We start from the raw sequence: 18,979 nt of genomic DNA, 5'->3' as shown, positions 1-18,979 counted from the left end.
CGGCGCGTAGTAGGTGTGCGCGCGGGCGGGGGATCTCGGGCGCCGCCTGCCGGGCCGCGAGGGCGTTCCTGTGCCCGGGTCCCGGCCCCCGGGCCTGGCCTCGGCCCTGGGAGGAGGGGGTGTCGTTAATACACTACGGATCCCCAGTAACCGCACCTGCGTTTGAGCACGTGGCCCCATTTCTCCCCTCCCACCCGTGGGACCTATGGGGAAACTGAGGCCCTGCGTCACGGGCCACCTGGTGCTTGAGTTAATAGAGGCACAATTGGAAGTTGAGCGGCGTGGTTCTGGAACTTCCTGCACTTTGGCATCTACTGGGGAGCTTGGAAAGTGCACTGTTAAAACGGGCTTTGAGAAGAATGAGTACCCCATACCGGGTGGTGGGCAGGGGAGGTGGATCCCCACTCATGGTCGTTTGACTCTGAAGCTGTATTTTTTTTAATTCGTTGACTTAATATTTATGGAAAGCCAGCATGCATCTGGGTCTCTGGGGGCCCAAATGGTTAAGCGTTTGACGACTAGTGGAAAAGTTGGTGGTTCAGACCCACCCAGAGGCTCCTCGGAAGAAAGACCCGGCAATCGGCTTCATAGGTCACAGACTTGAAAAGCTTAGGGAGCAGTTCTAGTCTACACACGTGGGGTTGCCAGAAGTCTAAAGGGACTCAACAGAATTGAGAACACCAACAGGCACATGCCTAAGCCTGTGCTATGCAGCTGCCATGAAGTTTAAACAAGAGGGTCCTAGCACCCCTTCTCAGGGACCTTAGAAGGGGGATAGGGAGGCAAGGATTCACTACATTTTAAATTTCAGACTGATGTGAAGCATGGGGCCAGAAAGTGCAAAGTTGTTATGTGCCGTTGAGTCAGTTCTGACTCATAGCGACCCTACGTAGAACAGAACAAAACAGTACCTGGTCCTGCGCCATCCTGAAAATCCTTGCTATATTTGAGCCCGTTGTTGTAGCTACTGTGTGAGTTTATCTCACTGAGGGTCTTCCTCTTTCTCGCTGACCTGGCATTGTGGTTAAGAACTTGACTGCTAACCAAAAGGTCAGCAGTTTGAATCCACCAGCCACTCCTTGGAAACCCTATGGGGCAGTTCTACTCCGTCTTATAGGGTCACTATGAGTCAGAATCGACTCAACGGATTTTGAGATTTTTCTACTTTACCAAGCGTGATGTCCTTCTCCAGGAACTGGTCCCTCCTGATAACATGTCCAAAGTACGTGAGACGAAGTCTCTCCATCCTTGCTTCTAAGGAACATTCTGGTTGTACTTCTTCCAAGACAGATTTGTTCGTTCTTCTGGCAGTCCATGGTATATTCAATATTCTTCTCCAACACCATAATTCAAAGGCGCCAATGCTTCTTCGGTCTTCTGTATTCATTGTCCAGCTTTTGCGTGTATATGAGGTGATTGAAAACACCATAGTTTGGGTCAGGCACACTTTAGTCTTCAAGGTGACATCTTTGCTTTTTAACACTTTAAAAGAGGTCTTTTGCCGCAGATTTGGCAGCTGCTATACATTGTTGATGTCTTGACTGCTTCTTCTATGGATGATGATTGTGGATCCAAGGAAAATGAAATCCTTGATGACTTCAATCTTTTCTCCGTTCATCATGATGTTGCTTATTGGTCCAGTTGTGCGGATTTTTGTTTTCTTTATGTTGGGTGTAATCCATACTGAAGGCTGTGGTATTTGATCTTCATCAGTAAGTGCTTCAAGTCCTCTTCACTTTCAGCAAGCAAGGCTGTGTCGTCTGCATAATACAGGTTGTTAATGAGTCTTCCTCCAATCCTATGTGGAGATGGTTGGGGTTATAGAGGAAGAAGGGAGACAAGTGAGGAGGCAGAGGGTTTGAGCCATGGACCACGGTGGTGGCTGTGAGAGCCAGGAGAAGTGGAGAGCTTTGGGAAGGTACACTCCACAAAAGTGTGGTGGAGTGAAGGACAACTCCCAGATTTCTGGCTTGAACAGATGAGTGGATGAGTGGAAGGTGCTTCCTACTGAGGACAGGAAGAATGGAATTGGGGGGGCCCAAATTGTTAGGCTGAGGGCTGTGGGGACTATGGTCTTGGGGAACATCTAGCTCAACTGGCAGAACGTAGTTTATATAGAAAATGTTCTACATTCTACTTTGCTGAGTAGCATCTGGGGTCTTAAAAGCCTGTGAGCGGCCATCTAAGATACTCCACTGGTCTCACCCCTTCAGGAGCAAGGGAGAAAGAAGAAAACCAAAGACACGAGGGAAAGATTAGCCCAAAGGACTAACGGACCACAGCTACCACGGCCTCCACCAGATTGAGTCCAGCACAACTAGATGATGCCTGGCTACCACCACCGTGTGCTCTGATGGAGATCACTGACAGGGACGGAGCTGGAGAAAAATGTAAAACAAAATTCTCACACACACACACAAAAGACCAGACTTACTGGTCTGACAGAGACTGGAGAAACCCCGAGAGTTTGGCCCCCAGACACACTTATAGCTCAGTAATGAAGTCACTCCTAAGGTTCACCCTCCAGCCAAACATTAGACAGCCCCATAAAACAAAACAAGACTAAATGGGCACACCAGCCCAGGGGCAAGGACGAGAAGGCAAGAGGGGACAGGAAAGCTGGTAATGGGGAACCCAAGGTCGAGAAGGGGAGAGTGCTGACATGTCATGGGGTTGGCAACCAATGTCACAAAACAATACGTGTATTAATTGTTTAATGAGAAACTTGTTTTCTCTGTAAACCTTCACCTAAAGTACAATAAAAAAAAATTAAGCAAAAAAAAAGAATGGAATTAGGGAGGGCAGGGGGCTCAGGAGCCCCATTGGATTCTCAGCCATCAGACAAAGTTGGGATGCACCAGGCTTGATGCTGATACAAAAGGATAAGGCCAGCCCTCTGAGAATTGACACTGGAGAGAGAAGAACACTCTTGCAAGGTCTGTCTCTGACCTCTACAGTTTCATGAGTCGGGAAGCCCCCCATCCCTTTTATTGGCTTATGTCATTTGGGCGGGGGGTTCAGGCCTTGTGATCAAGAGTCCACTGATAGAAGGAGCAGCTGGTTCATTCAATCAATCAATCAGTCAGTCAATGAACTAAGCTGTTCTGTGGTTTGTATGTAAGAGAATATCATTACTATACTTAATCTTGGAGCCCTGATGGCACAGTGGTTAAGAGCTCGGCTGCTAACCAAGAGGTCCGCATTTTGAATCCACCAGTTGCTCCTTGGAAACCTTATGGGGCAGTTCTGTTCTGTCCTATAGGGTTGCTGTGAGTCGGAGTCGACTCAATGGCAATGGGTTTGGGTTTATACTTATTCTTGCAACTATCCTGAAAGCTTGAATTTGTTTCCTAATAAAATGTAAAGAAATAAAACAAAAAGCAGTGCACCTTGAGCTGACACCTAAAAGAACAGCAAAGGTGCAGAGATTTGAACAAGCAAATCCTTTCAAGGAAACACAGTTGAGCACATGCATCCATGTGGGTTTTTCCTGTCAATTCTCTGCCCAGTGTTGTACCCAGGCATTGACCATTGGATAAGGGCTGTCCCGAGGAGAGAGCCTGACCAGGGGTAAGATAGTCCCCATCAGGCAAGGACAATTCCCAGAGAGCTGTGCCCCAGAAGCTAGGGAGAGGAGAGCTCAGCTCCAGAGGGAGGTCTTCGGAACCACAGCATCCACTACATTTTGTGCTTGTGTTTTATTTTTATTTTTTCTAACAATTTGGGTAGCTTGTGTTTTTATTCTAGTGATGACCTTTATAATTAAAATTTCATCTAATGTACTTAGTTTTATTTCATTACACCAGTACTGTCCAATAGAAATATGATACAAACCACATACGTGATTTTAAATTTCCTAGTCACCACATTTTAAAAAAACAAAGAAAAAATTAGTCCAAAGGACTAATGGGCTACAGCTACCATGGCCTCCACCAGACAGAGTCCAGTACAGCTAGATGGTGCCTGGCTACCACCACTGATTGCTCTGACCAGGATCAAAATAGAGGGCCCTGGACAGAGCTGGAGAAGGATGTAGAACAAAATTCTAACGCATAAAAAAAGAGCAGATTTACTGGCCTGACAGACTGGAGAAACCCGGAGAGTATGGCCCCCAGACACCCTTTTAGCTCAGTGGTGAAATCACTCCCAAGGTTCACCGTTCAGCCAGGGATTGGACAGTCGCATAAAACCAAAACAGGACTAATGAGGCACAGCAGTCCAGGGACAAGGACTAGAAGGCAGAAGGGGACAGGAAAGCTGGTGATAGGGAACTGAAGTTTGAGAAGGAACAGTGTTGACACGTCGTGGGGTTGTTAACCATTGTCACAGGGCAGTATGTGTACTAACTGTTTAATGAGAAACTATTTGTTCTGTAAATCTTCATCTAAGGTACAAAAAGAATTATCTATGTGAGATCAAAAAAAAACGAAAAGAAACACGTGGAATTGATTTTAATAATATATTTTATTTAACCCAACATATCTAAAAATACTATCTTTTCAACACGTAATCAATATAAAAAGTTACTAATGAGATAGTTCACATTCTTTTTCCACATTAAGTCTTCAAAACCAAAAAATACCAAACTCATTGCCGTCGAGTCGATTCTGACTCATTTGTGTTTTACACTCACAAACATTGCAGTTCAGATCAGTCACATTTCAAGAGCCCAATAGCCACGTGTGGCTAATGGCTAGCATTGACTCTACTATAAAAAATAAATCAGCATACTTCCCCTTTGTCTTCACCCCTCTCTCTTCTTGCTTACAGAATCCTAGTTGATTATTTTTCTAAATGTTCACCATTATACTCTTAAATATACTGAAACTACAATTATTGGAATTATAGTTTTAAGTTATATCCTTTGATGTGGGAATCTGCATATCTACACCACCTCTTATCTCCTCTCTCCCGCCCCTCTCCATTTTGTTAGACCATTTCTAATGTTGGGATTTATAACATTTACACTCGTAGCCATTATTCTTAGATTTGATTTAACGTTAGTCCTAAAGTTATATGCATACAGTGCTCATCACTGGTTGTTTTGCTGCGATTTTTTTATCTCTCAGTTGTCTGAGGTTACTCCTCACATAATTTCTTCAGTAAATTCCTTGAATTCTTGCACATTCAAAAATATTTGTACGTTTCCTAATACTTCAATGACAATTTGGCTAGGTATAAAATTCTTTCTCCACACTACCTTCCTTCAGAGAGTCCTCAGGATCTTTGCAGGCAATGTTCTATTGACTTCTAGTAATGAATATTGCTATAACTCTGGGTCCAACCTAGCTTTTCCCATTTTAATTCACCTGGTCTGTTGATGCACTAGCCAAAGGATTCTCTTTTTATTTTATTATAACTTATTACAACTCCTCTTAGATATATCTTGGTGTCAACCACTGTCTTAGTTATCTGGTGCTGTGATAACAGAAACACCACAAGCGGGTCACTTTAACAAACAGAAATTTACTTTCCCACAGTTTAGGAAGCTAGAAGTCTGAATTCAGGGCACTGGCTCTAGGGAAAGGCTTTCTTTCTCTGTAGGCTCTGGGGGAAAGTCCTTGTCTCTTTGAGCTTCTGCTCCTGGGCGATCTTCATGTGGCTTGGCATCTCTCTTCCCCCATCTCTGCTCTGCTCACTTGTTTAATCTCTTTTATATCTCAAAAAAGATGGACTCAAGACACACCCTACACTAATTCTTCCTCATTAAAATAACAAAGACAACCCATTCCCATAGGAGATTATAACCATAGGCCTAAAGGTTAGGATTTACAACACGTATTTTTGGGGAACATAATTCAATCCATAAGAACCATTTAGTGTACTCCAACAAATTAGATAACCTAGATGAGATGGGCAAATCAGAGAAACACACAAGTTACCAAAACTAACCCAAGAAGAATTATAAAATCTGAACAGAACTATAACAAGTAAATAGATTGAATCAGTAATCAAAAACCTCCCAAGAGAGAAAAGTCCAGGATCAGATGGTTCCAGGTTCAATTCTGGGCCAAGGCGCCTCATGCGCAGCCACCAGCCACAGTGTTTTATTCTGTTGGACATGAGTCGGGGGCCAGAAGGCCAGCAGCTAACAACAACAACGGCAGTTTCCCAGGAAAGATGATGGTGGCTTGGGTTGTGATCATAGAGGTGGCAGTGGACAGAAATATATGGATTATTCTGAAGGTGCACCTTATGGAAGAGACGTGGGAGGTGAGCAAAAGAAAGGGGAACCCAGAATGAGGTCTAGGTTTTTTAGTCTGAGTACCTGAGTGAGCATTGTAAAATGAAGATTGTAACAATATCACTCTCTTTGGGTTGTTAGCATCATGAAAGTGCTTAGAACAGTGCCTAGCATGCAGTAAGTGCTCAATAAATGTTAACTTCAAAAATGGTACTGGTATTCATAGTGGCCTAAAAGTGGGAACAACCCAAATGTCCATCAGCTGATGAACGGATAAACACAATGTGGTCCCTCCATGCAGAGGAATAATAAAAGGCATTAGATATTGATATACGCAAGACATGGTGTTTTCAATAGCCTCATATACATGTGAAAGCTGGGCACAAGTAAGTGTTCTGGAATTCCCATTCTTCACAATGTTATCCATAATTTGTTATGATCCACTCTCTTAGTTATCCGGTGCAGCTATAAAAGACATACCACAAGTGGATGGTTTTAACAAAGAGTAGTTTATTTCCTTACAGTAAAATAGGCTAAAAGTCCAAATTCAGGGTGTCAGCTCCAGCGGAGGGCTTTCTCTCTCTCAGCCTTCTCATCTGTGTTTCCCCGGACTAGAAGCTTCCCGGTGCAGGGACCCCAGTCCAAAGGACGCACTCTGCTCCTGGCACTGCTTTCTTGATGGTGTGAGGTCCCCCACTCTCTGCTTGCTTCCCTTTCCTTTTATCTCTTGAGAGATAAAAGGTGGTGCAGGCCACACCCCAGGGAAACTCCCTTTACATTGGATCAGGGATGTGACCTGGGTAAAGGTGGTGTTACAATCCCACCCTAATCCTCTTTAACATAAAATTACAATCACGAAATGGAGGCCAGCCACACGATTCTGGGAATCATGGCCCAGCCAAACTGATACACACATTTTTGGGGGGACATAATTCAAACCATGATATCCACACAGTCAAATGTCTTTGCATAGTCAATAAAACATAGGTAAACACCTCTCTGGTATTCTCTGCTTTCAGCCAAGATCCATCTGACATCAGCAGTGATATCTCTCGTTCCACATTCTCTACGGAATCCGGCTTGAACTTCTGGCAGTTCCCTGTCCATGTACTGCTGCAACCACTTTTGAATGATCTTCAGCAAAATTTTACTTGTGTGTGATATTAATAATATTATTTGATAATTTCTGCATTTAGTTGGATCCCCTTTCTTGGGAGTAGGCATAAATACGGATCTCTTCCAGTCATTTGGCCAGGTAGCTGTCTTCCAAATTTCTCAGCATAAACAAGTAAGCACTTCCAGGGCTGCATCCATTTGTTGAAACATCTCAGTTGGTATTCCGTCAATTCCTGGAGCCTTGTTTTTTGTCAATGCCTTCAGTGCAGCTTGGACCTCTTCCTTCAGTACCATCAGTTCTTGATCCTATGCTTCCTCCTGAAATGGGTGAATACCGACCAATTCTCTTTGGTGCGGTGACTCTGTGTATTCCCTCCATCTTCTTCTGATGCTTCCCGTGTCGTTTAACATCTGCCCCATAGAATCCTTCACTATCGCAACTTGAGGCTTGAGTTTTTTCTTCAGTTCTTCCAACTTGAGAAATGCCGAGCATGTTCTTCCTTTTTGGCTTTCTATCTCCAGGTCTTTGCACATGTCATTATAATACTTTACTTTGCCTTCTCAAGCTGCCCCTTGAAATCTGCTGTTCAGCTCTTCATCATTTCTTCCCTTGCTTTAGCTACTCGACGTTCAAGAGCAAGTTTTAGAGTTTCTTCTGACGTCCATTTTGGTCTTTTCATTCTTTCCTGTCTTTTTAATGACCTCTTGCTTTCTTCATGTATGATGTCCTTGATGTCATTCCACAACTCTTCTGGTCTTTGGTCATTACTGTTCAACACGTCAAATCTATTCTTGAGATGGTGTCTAAATTCAGGTGGCATAACTCCAGGTTGTACTCTGGCTCTCGTGGACTTGAACTTGCCTATCAGCAGTTGATGGACTGTACGGCAGTCACCCCCTGGCCTTGTTCTGACTGATGATATCAAGCTTTTCCAGCGTCTCTTTCTACAGATGTAGTGGATTTGATTCCCGCATATTCCATCTGGTGAGGTCCACGTGTAAATTTGCTATTTATGTTGATGAAAAAAGGTATTTGCAATGAAGAAGTCATTGGTCTTGCAAAATTCTATCATGCGATCTCCAGCATCATTTCTGTCACCAAGGCCATATTTTCCAACTACCAATCCTTCTTCGTATCCAACTTTCACTTTCCAATCACCAGTCATTATCGATGCATCCTGATTGCATGTTTGATCAATTTCAGATGCAGAAGTTGGTAAAACTCTTTAATTTCTTCATCTTTGGCCTTAGTGGTTCGTGAGTAAATTTGAATAATGTTCGTATTAACTGGTCTTCCTTGTATGGGTATGGATATTATCCTATCACTGACAGTGTTGTAATTCAGGATAGATCTTGAAATGTTCTTTTTGATGATGAATGCAATGTCATTCCTCTTCAAGTTGTCATTCCTGGCATAGTAGACCATACGATTGTTCGATTCAAAGTGGCCAATACCAGTCCATTTCAGCTCACTAATGCCTAGGTTATCGGTGTTTATGCATTCCATTTCATTTTTGACAATTTCCAATTTTCCTAGATTCGTACTTCATACATTCCACGTTCTAATTATTAATGGATGTTCGCAGCTATTTCTTCTCATTTTGAGTCATGCCACATCAACAAATGAAGGTCCCGAAAACTTTGCTCCATCCACGTTATTAAGGTCAACTCTACTTTGAGGACGCAACTCTTCCCCAGTTTAGAAGGCTAGAAGTCCGAAATCAGGGCACAAGCTCCAGGGGAAGACTTTCTCTCTCTGTTGGCTCTGGGGGAAGGTCGTTGTCATCAATATTCCCCTGATCTAAGAGCTTCTCAGCGAAGGGGATCCCAGGTCCACTCCCAGCTCTTCTTTCCTGGTGCTAAGAGGTCCCTCTCCTCTGTACTCTATTCCTTTTTTAAGTCTCAAAAGAGATTGTCTCAAGATACAACCTAATCCTGTAGATTGAGTCCTGCCTCGTTAACATAACTGCCTCTAATCTTGCCTCACTAACTTTATGAAGGTTAGGATTTACAACACGTAGGATAATCACATCAGATCACAAAATGGTGGACAACCACACAGCACTGGCAATCATGGCCTAGCCAAGCTGACACACATTCTGGGGGGGACACGATTCAGTCCGTAACGCCACCCACTTGTGGTATTTCTGCTATAGCAGCACTAGATGACTAAGACAATGTCGCAGGCTGCAACATGGATGAGCGTTGAAAACATGATGTTCCGTGAAAGAATCCAGTCACAAAACGCCACAGATTGTATGTTGTTGGTGGGTGCCGTCCAGTCAGTTCCAACCCATAATGACGCTACACACAACGGAACAAAACACTGCCCGGTCCTGCGCCATCCTCACGATTGTTACTGTGTCTGAGCCCATTGTTGCAGCCACTGCATGACCTCATTTACATGGAACAGCACCAGCAGAGGTCAGAGTGGTGAGCTCTGAAGATGGAGGAAGGGCCACAAGCCAAGGAACTTGGTGGCTACTAAACCGAAAACCCTAAAGCTGTTGCCGTTGAGTCGATTTCGACTCCTAGTGACCCTACAGGACAGAGTAGAACTGCCCCGTAGGGTTTCCAAGGAGCAGCCGGTGGATTCGAACTGCCAACCTTTCGGTTAGCAGCCTGAGCTCTTAACCACTAGTAGCTGAAAAAGGCAAGGGAATAGATTCCCCTGTAACTCCGGAAGGAACCAGCCCTGCCAACACCTTACTTTAGTCCAGAGGGACTGATTTTGTACTTTTGGCCCCCAGAACTGTCAGAGACTAAGTGTGTGTTGTAGGCTGCTAAGTTTGTGGTGATTTGTCACAGCAACCCCAGGGACTGTGGGTGTTTTCCTAACCTCTCTGAGCCTCAGTTTCTACCTCTGTAAAATGGAGACAATTATAGTCACTCCCTCACTGGGCCTCTGTAAAGATCAGTGAAGTCATACAGCAGGTGTTAATTGGTTTTGTTATGGGTGTTTTCCTGAGTTTGAGGTGCTTGGGGGCACCTAGGAGGGAGCTGAATGAGCAAGCCTAGATGTAAGAGATTTGAGGAAAAGGTTTGAAAAGTTAAGGTCATAGAGGAAAGTGGTTTGGAAAATAAAAGGCTGTACAAATTGCAGGTGAGATGCGAACACAAGCATTATTATTGTCCTCATCATGGCTTTCCAGCCCTGCCTCCCTCCTCCCCAAAGTGCCCAGAGCTGAACACGTACACAGGGTTGAGATGCACTTGGGTGTTTACTGGGAACAAGGCGTCTTACAGGGCCTGGCTGGTCACACTTTTTTGGTGATGCTCTTGGGGGTGGCAAGCTCGTAGAGGCGAGCGGATGCCTGAGCCCCCAGGGATGCTGGAGAAATGCAGTAGGGGTCGTAGCCCTCATTGAGGTCCTTGCGCACTTTCGGCTTGGCCAGGGAGATGATCCGGGGGCTGGCCACTGCCTTCTTGGTGACCTCCAGCACCTGCCAGCGTGGGTCTCGGTCGGGGACGCACTTGTCCGATTGGGCCTTGGGCACTGGAGGGGGCAGGAAAGAGGGGAAGCAGTCAGGAGCGAGAGCCACTCAATGGCCATGTGGCCACCTCCACCCACCTGAGCTCAACCTTCCAGGCCAAAAGTCTCAAGTTCAAAGGGCCCATCCATCAATGGACAACGGCTAAACACACTGTGGTCAGCTCATGCGGTGGAATGTTATTCAGCCGTAAACAGGAACAATGTTCCGATACAACATGGCCACGCGCCTTTGCACATCTGCAGGCACACCTTGTTGCCATTAGGTTGATTTCAACCCATATAACAACACTCGATGGCAACAGGTTTGGTTTGTTTTTATGAACACCCCGATGGAAACATGCCAAGCTGGTGAGATTAACTGGAAAAAGAAAAAACACCCAATTCCGTCTGACTCATAGCAACCCTATAGGACAGAGGAGAACTGCCCCATAGGATTTCCAGAGAGTGACTGGTGGATTCAAACTGCTGACCTTTTGGTTAGCAGCTAAGCTCTTAACCACTGCACCACCAGGGATTCGAGGTGATTTTTATTTTCTTCTTTATGATTTTCTGTGTTTTCCAAATTCTTTACAATTAGTACATATGAGTGCTTTTGTCGTTGGGGGAGGGGCATGGAAAGAGCTTTAAAGGACAAGGAGGGACTCTCACCTAGAACCACTATAAAGCCCCCTTTGCACCTCACTTGGTTCTCTGCACCCCAACTTTCTCTCCTGCACTCACCGCCCCTCCTAGGAGACCCACTCAGACAGCACCCTCTCCTTCCAGACTGTGAACTTTTCTGATTCTGCTTCCGTGGCACTGAGGGAGTGAGCCCTCTGTCAGTTGCCCGAGAAGCCTGCACGGCTGCAATGTGAATTGTTCACAGGGACTTGGACAATTGTTCTGTAGTTCAGGGAGGAAATGAGGGAAGACAGAAGCAAAAATCCGGAAGGATCAGGCTTCAAATCAAGTCTTCCAGCCCCCTGCCTAGTCCAGTGTCTGTCAAGAGCACCTGCCAGAGGTGAAGGCACAAGGACACCATAGGAACCAAACCCCGCACTCGACTCACTGGCCAAGTGAAGGAGGCGGTTATAGTCAGACACGTGTGGTTTAGGTTTCGGCATGGGGTCCCACTCTTCCAACAGGGTGGCTGGGGGCCTGGGCTTTGCCAAGTGCAGGATCCGTGGGCTGGGGATGGCCATCTGGGCTGCCCGGGATACCTGGGACACCTGTGGACAGAAAGAAGGGATGGGGAGTAAGACAGTCCACAATTCTTCATAAGCCCCTGGAGCGAAAGAACCCCCTAAGCCAAGCCCTGTGAGTGTCAGAGTAGAACTGTGCTCCATGGGGATTTCAGTGGCTGTGATCTTTCGGAAGTAGATTGCCACGCCTTTCTTTGAAGGTCCTGTTTGTGGACTTGACCCTCCAACTTTTGGCTAGCACCAAACACATTAACCGTGCCACTCAGGGAGAAGTTCTTTTGCAACGCATTCAACAAAGGATTGGTAACCATCATACATGAAGATTTTTGTTGTTGTGTGAAGTTGAGTTGATTTTTGACTCATAGCGTCCCCACATGACAGCGTAGAACTGTCCCATAGGGTTTCCAAGGCTGTAATCTTTACAGAAGCAGACTGCCACATCTTTTTCTCCTGAAGAGCGGCTGGTGGGTTCACACTGCTGACCTTTACGTTAGCAGCTGAGTGCTTAACCGCTACGCCACCAGGGCTCCTTAGAAACAAGAGCAAAGTGGGTAAATGATCTAGGGCACTAAACCTAAATGAAGACTCCAAAACCCATTGCCGTCAGGTTGATTCCTACTCACAGCGACCCTATAGGACAGGGTAGAACCGCCTCATAGGGTTTCCAAGGAGCAGCTGGTGGATTCAAACTGCTGACCTTTTGGTTAGCAGCCACTTAACCACTGAGCCACCACGGCCCCATCAATAGAGGTCTAGATAAATTAATCACAGTGTATTCATATGACAGAATGCAATTAACAGTTAAAATACATTTTCTTTACGAATTTACATGGATCACTCTATAAAAGTATATGAAAGGAAAAATCAAGAAAGACATGATGCCATTTATGTACATTAAAATCACGAAACACTACAATTATGGTCTGTGGGTCCGTATATGTCAAAAATGATGGAAATGAGGCAGATCTGGCCAAACTAAGGTGGGTGACGGTGGAAGGACCCCAGCAGACGTTCCGTGGAGAAACCTGACCGCTCGCTCCACAGATAAAATCAGGTTTCCCAGAGAACCCATAAGCAACCGGAATTGTTGTCTTTGGCACTTTGAGTCTGTCTGCTCAAAGACGGAGTACCCAGACTGAGCTCTGCTACCTTCCCCAGCCCACTTTTGGGTGGGGCTGTGACTTCCCCCCAAGATTGGGGTGGGGGTGAGATCCACAGAAGAACCAGCTACCTACCTCAGACATGTTTATACTCCAAATGTTATTCCGGATCCTAGGGGCGGCCAGTTCCTTCAAGCGACTAGATGCTTGGTATTCCAAGGTGGACCGAGGGATGGGCCAGAAGGGAGTGGTCCTGAGGGACATCCATGGTTTAGACCACTGGCCCAGCCAAGAGAGAACGTGTCTGCGTGTTTCTGTGTGCATGTACGTCATCTCTTTCTCAGCTCCTGTCTCTAGGGATAACGGAGACCCTGGGAATGTGGTGGGTTTTGAAAACATCACCAATAACGGATTCCTAAAAGACGCCTAAGAGAAACCCCCGCGAGTTCTCAAGGACAATGCTACCCCCTCTCCAGGTCACCCCCCTCAATGAGCAAATGGCTGTCTTCGGGTTCAGTCCCTCCTCATTCCCCTCTATGGGGACAGCTCCTTCCAGGACCCTTTCCCCACCCCTATGATCTGGAGCTTGAGTGAGGATTTAGACCCAAGGGATCAAAGTGTTTGTCCTGCAGTTAACGCAGGAAGCTGGGGAAATGGACCATCACTGGGACTGTGCCTGCTAAAATCAGAGCTCAGCTATGCCTCTGCTCCACAAGCAAAGCTGCATTTCATTGATTCCAAGGTGGACTCCGTTCACATTTTAACATCTGAGGATGGAACGCAGCTTATAGTGCTGTCAGCCAGGTGGCAGAAGCTCATGGTTGTCCTTGCCTGTTCTTAGCTGTAGCTGTTCACACAGAAATCACTTCAGTCGAGCTCTGGGCATTGTTGGTTCTACAGGTGTTAGGTTCAATTCCAGTTTAAACTGCCTTCAAACACTATGATTCAGCACTAAAATGAAAAGTTATTGTGCACACAGACAGGTGTGAACACAGTGTGTGGGAGAACGCACACATCCACACCTCTGAGTCAAAGGCGATTCAAAGGAATTGGATACATATTAGTTACCTTATTTCAGTTATATTTTCCTTTAAATGTAATCAGATTTGTGTCGGAATAACTCTAAAGATCACTTTTCACAAGCATGAAAATTCTAAATGATAAGAAGAAATTGTATCATAAGTTGTACATGAAAAAATGCGGGCCTACTATGCAAATGAAGTGCCTGTGGCCTGCCAAGAGGGGGTTGGTCAGTTTGTGGTCTTGGTGGGAGTTCCAGCCCTTGAAACTGACAAGAGGTTGTGTATATAAACAGCCAACCCCACAGAGATTTAGCAAACAGAAAGAAGCAAAAGAAGAAGCAAGAAGCAGTAGCAATAGCAGACACACAAGAAGCAAGGAATCCCCTAAAAGAGATGTAACACTGGTCAAGGGTTATAACACTGAAGACCTTGAGTAGGCCCAGAAGGGTTCCAGTGATGATAAATGGCAGAACCAAAAGGAGCCTGTCCTCAGGGGGCTGAGAGGAGGCCTGTGTGGTCAGGAGGAGCTGAAAGAGCTGTCCCACACTGAGGAAGGAAGACTTTGCCTACATGCTTCCTGATCCTGATTCTGAGTTGTACACTGTTCCCTAATAAACCATTTACGGTTTAAGTATGGTCTGTGAGTTCTACGTGGCAACTGCTAACAGATTATCAAACCTAGAAGAGCAGTAGACAGTGCTGTCGGAGGGACAGCTGATGTCAGAATTGCTAAAAAGTTTGGAGGGTGGAGGTAGGTCTGATCTCCATGTCATGAGAATTAGCTTTGGACTGGTGGTGGTTCTTACCCTTCTGCCTTGTGAACTTAGACAGGTTCTGATGCTACTCTTCTTCCTCTCCTACATTTTACAGTATGTATGTCCAAGTGGAGAATTGAGGTCAGAGGGGCATGGCCTGCCTGTGGGCATTCAGCTGGGAAGCGACAAACCCCAGTTTGAACTCAGGGTATCTGACCCTTGGGTCCAGGAGTTTTTCTGCAGACTCTCTTCAGAGGGACCCTTTCCCTACCTGTTGTTATTGTAATACTCCGAGTAGAACCTTTTAGGTCGAGCCAGCTCCTCCACGCGAGGGGACACCACTACACAAAATGGGAAACAACCCAGTCACCCCAAAGCCAGTGAACCCCAACTTAAACAGCCCACCCTCCCCTGGGGATCTCTGAAAACTGAGTCAGCATCCACAGCTCCAGTAGGAGGCCCAAGCTGCGGGGCTGTGGGCTGGCCGAGGGTGACCCAGGATGGGAGCTGGGGCTCGGTACAGACCCAAGACCACGGATGGGAAAGTGAATTTGGGTCTAGAGTTGGTGGAGGCCTAGGGCTTCCAGGGGCTCAGTATTCAGTGTTATTTATCTCCACGATGAGCGTTGTCTAAATGCTTGATTTGAAGAAAGGAAGCTAACACTCTAAACAAATGTGGGAGCCAATCAGGAAGGGAAGGCAAAGGGCTTTCTGGAAATACTGACCCCCACCTCTGCTGTGGTGTAAACAGGAACCCCCTGGAGAATGTGTCCCACACCCCACCCCCAGGATGCACCTCCAGAAGGTGGGGGACAGAGTCCAGAGATGGGACCCTTGAAGATGGAGCACAAAGATCCCTGGGGGATGGGGGCAGAGACCACTGGGATATGTGGGGGTGCAGAGACCCCTGGGAGATGAAGGGCAGAGACTCTGTCATAGATTGAACTGTGTCCCCCAAAAAATATGTGTCAACTTGGCTAGGCCATGATTCTCAGTATTGGGCACTTGTCCTCCATTTTGTGGCCTGATGTAACTGTCCTCCATCTTGTGGTATTGTGTAATTATCCTCCATTTTATGTGTTGTGGGGCCCTGGTGGCACAGTGGTTAAGAGGTCAGGCTGCCAACCAAAACGCTGAGCAGTTCAAATCCACCAGCCGCTCTTTGGAAACCTGGCGGGGCAGTTCTGCTCTGTCCTGTAGGGTCGCTATGGGTCGGAACCGACTCGCTGGCAACAGGTTTGGTTTTTGGTTTGGTTATATGTTGTAAATCTTAAACCTCTGTATGTTAATGAGGCAGGATTAGCATGGGATGTATCTTGAGTCGTGCCCTTACTAAAGGGCACGACTCAAGTCACCACCTTACTCAAGTCATCTCCTTGCTTGAGTCACACTTTTTATCTCACAAGAGCTAAAAGGAGAGAGAAGCAAGCAGAGAGGAGAGGGATCTCCCTACTACCAAGAAAGAAGAGCCAGGAGTGGAGCATGTTCTTTGCACCCAGGGTCCCTGTGCTGAGAGCCTCCTAGACCCTGGGGAAGATTGATGCCAAGACACGTGGAGATCTCCACGGAACAGCAGGCCCATAGATGCTGAAAGGAGACAAGGAGTGTCCCTCAGAGCTGACAGAGAGAGAGAGAGCCTTCCCCTAGAGCTGGTGCCCTGAATTTGGACTTCTAGCCTCCTACACTGTGAGAGAATAAATTTCTGTTTGTTCAAGCCATCCACTGTGGTATTTCTGTTATGGCAGCACTAGATGACTAAGACTGACTCCCAGAGATGGGAGATGGGCAGGCACAAAGACCCCGAGGTCCCAGGAGCCCAGGCTGGGCCCAGGGTGGGGATAGGAGGTGCTACTTCTCAGTCCCTGCCCCACAAGGCGACAGTTGACACCACGTTCCCCCTCCTTACCCGGCACCGTGATGGATAGGGTGGTGTCCTCAAGAAACCTCTCCGTCCAGTATACAGATGGCCTGGAATACACCAGTGTGGCTCAGTGGGAAGGAGGCACCAGGGGTGCCCTGCTGAAACAGAGGCTCAGGGGTTCCCCGCACACACCCACATACAGTGGGGGACAGTGATGGGGCAGGAGGGGCAGGAAGGGGAGCAGCTCCAAATGAAGGGAAGGGGCAGGTCAGAGAGGACAGTGGGGAGAGGGTCTTAGACCCCTGGGATGTACACTATTGTGAACAAAACCCCTGTTCACGGGAAAAAGGCGTAACTGAGAACAGGGACATATCATGCAAGTCGGCCCACTTGGGGTTAGGAATGGCCCTGGGAAGAGCAAGCCCCCATCCTTGTCCTGGGGAGGAGAAGGGGGTGGCTCCAGCAGAGTGACCCCGGGAACCTGGCAGGTCACCCCATGGGGCAGCAGTGGGAAGGGATGGGACTTACCAGTAGAGGGAGAAGTGCAAGGTTGTCTGGCAGGGGGATATCCAGGCAAAGCCCTGGCAGCAGCCCACCCTGTGATGAGAAGGTCCAGCCCCCACTGCCCTCTGCTCTGGGGCTCCGCCTGCACCCACACTCCCAACTATCCTGGAAGCCCACCAGGGGCCCCTGCCCCCTAGGAGCCCCACCTCCAGTATCTTGACTGCTCACCCCCCCTTCGGCATCCTTCTTAACTGCGTGGGACCCCCTACCCCAACTCTGTCATAGGTGGGAACCTGGGGAGGGCCTGGGAAGATGCAGAGGGGACTCCAGGGGCCACTTCCCCACCTTGCTCCCCCAGGTCCCTAACTGGCATACCCTCACCTGTCTTTCAAGACTTGCCAGTTGGTTTTGGGTCTTGCCAAATTGAAGATCCTCTTCTTCTTCCTCCCTCTGGGCACTGGCCACTGGTGGCTGATGGACAGCCGGCTTTGGGAGAATCGGTGCCAGCTTGGAGCAGCGTTTCCACCCCAACATGATGGGGAGTCCAGAGCCACTTTGTTCTTGCTCGGGCATTTTGAATCTGGTCTTACCCTACCCATACGAGTCTTCCCTCCCTCTGAAGGTGCCTCTTTGAGGCAGAATTTTGTGGTCAAGAGGACCTGAGTGTGTGAGCTTGGCCAAGTCACCTCACTGCCTAAGCCTCAGCCCCCTCCTCTCTGAAGTGGCTGTGAGAATAGGTCTTACCTCCCTGGAGTGTGGTGGTGACCGAATAAGGTAAGTTTCACTATCTCACAAACATTTATCAAGCACCTATTGTATACCGGGCCCCATGGGGGGAACTGAGTTAGGACCCGACTCGGAACCTCTCCCCTCTGGCGTCTGAAGGCTGTCTGCTGACTCCTGAACAGGGGCCTGTGTTCCCAGACTTTGGACTCAAAAGCCATTGGGGGGTGCCCTCACCCCAGCCTATGGCCTTCACTCCCATAACCTCACTCAGAGGCCCCAGGAGGCAGTTCGGCCTCCTCCCTGCATCAAGGGGACGCAGTCTGGTTGTGATGGGCATGGAGCTGCTGCCCCGTCACCCCCTGCCCCGTCCCCCCATCCCACCTCCGCCGCCCTGCCACCCCCGGCCCCCACCGCCCCGCCCCCTGCCACCCCGCCGGCGCCCCACCGGCCCGTCACCCACCTACCTCATTTCAGGAATGTCCTCCTCCACATCTTTCTCCAGAACCCTCTCCAGCTCGGAAAGGACCTCTTCCGCGTCCTCCCCAGCCGTCTCCTCTAGCAGAATGTCCTCCTCGTGGTCCTCCAGTCCCAGCGCGGCAACGTCTGGGTCCTGGTACTTGGGGTCCAGGACCCCCTGGCTGTCTCCTGCAGGGTCCTGGAGGCCCAGGGCATCATCGTCCTGTTCTATCTCTGCCTCCCTTGCAGCCTCAGCGACATGGCTGTGGCTGGTCAAACTCTGCCTATGGTCCCCCATGGGACCTCCCGACCTTGCGCCTTCTTCCCTCAAAACCCAAGTGGCTCTGCGGTCGTCACGACGACGGGAGAATGCCCCGCCCACATTCTTGGCACATTCTGATCTCCCCACTGCCGAGTCACCCCGGACAGGACTGGGGCTCCCCGTCCGCCTCAGCCCCACCCTCTCCCCTCCAGCCACACTGGCCTCAGGGAGGCAGCCCCACTCCCACGGCTGTCTCGCTGTATCCCAGCTTCTCGCCGGTTTCTCCACAGCATTCCGCGTTGCCTAAAGCGGCGTCACG

General features: G+C 48.0%; 1 protein-coding gene across 1 annotated transcript in view; it reads right to left on the bottom strand.

Annotated features, from left to right (window-relative positions):
• The window catches only part of SPMAP2 (sperm microtubule associated protein 2), a 23,519-nt gene extending 4,823 nt beyond the window's left edge, over nt 1-18,696 (bottom strand). The window contains exons 1-10 of the mRNA XM_023733167.1: nt 18,407-18,696; nt 17,598-17,702; nt 17,241-17,309; nt 16,758-16,819; nt 15,123-15,192; nt 13,210-13,327; nt 11,842-12,001; nt 10,652-10,796; nt 10,545-10,617; nt 28-106 (exon numbers count right to left, since the gene is read on the bottom strand). Of these exons, the coding sequence (XP_023588935.1) occupies nt 28-106; nt 10,545-10,617; nt 10,652-10,796; nt 11,842-12,001; nt 13,210-13,327; nt 15,123-15,192; nt 16,758-16,819; nt 17,241-17,309; nt 17,598-17,702; nt 18,407-18,696 (1,171 nt within the window). The remainder of the gene's footprint in view (nt 1-27; nt 107-10,544; nt 10,618-10,651; nt 10,797-11,841; nt 12,002-13,209; nt 13,328-15,122; nt 15,193-16,757; nt 16,820-17,240; nt 17,310-17,597; nt 17,703-18,406) is intronic.
• Nucleotides 18,697-18,979: the final 283 nt, after the last annotated feature.

The sequence above is a fragment of the Trichechus manatus genome, unplaced genomic scaffold (assembly GCF_000243295.1).
Source record: "Trichechus manatus latirostris isolate Lorelei unplaced genomic scaffold, TriManLat1.0 scaffold00057, whole genome shotgun sequence".
Classification (NCBI taxonomy): Eukaryota; Metazoa; Chordata; class Mammalia; order Sirenia; family Trichechidae; genus Trichechus; species Trichechus manatus.
This window is presented reverse-complemented; position numbering and strand designations above follow the sequence as displayed.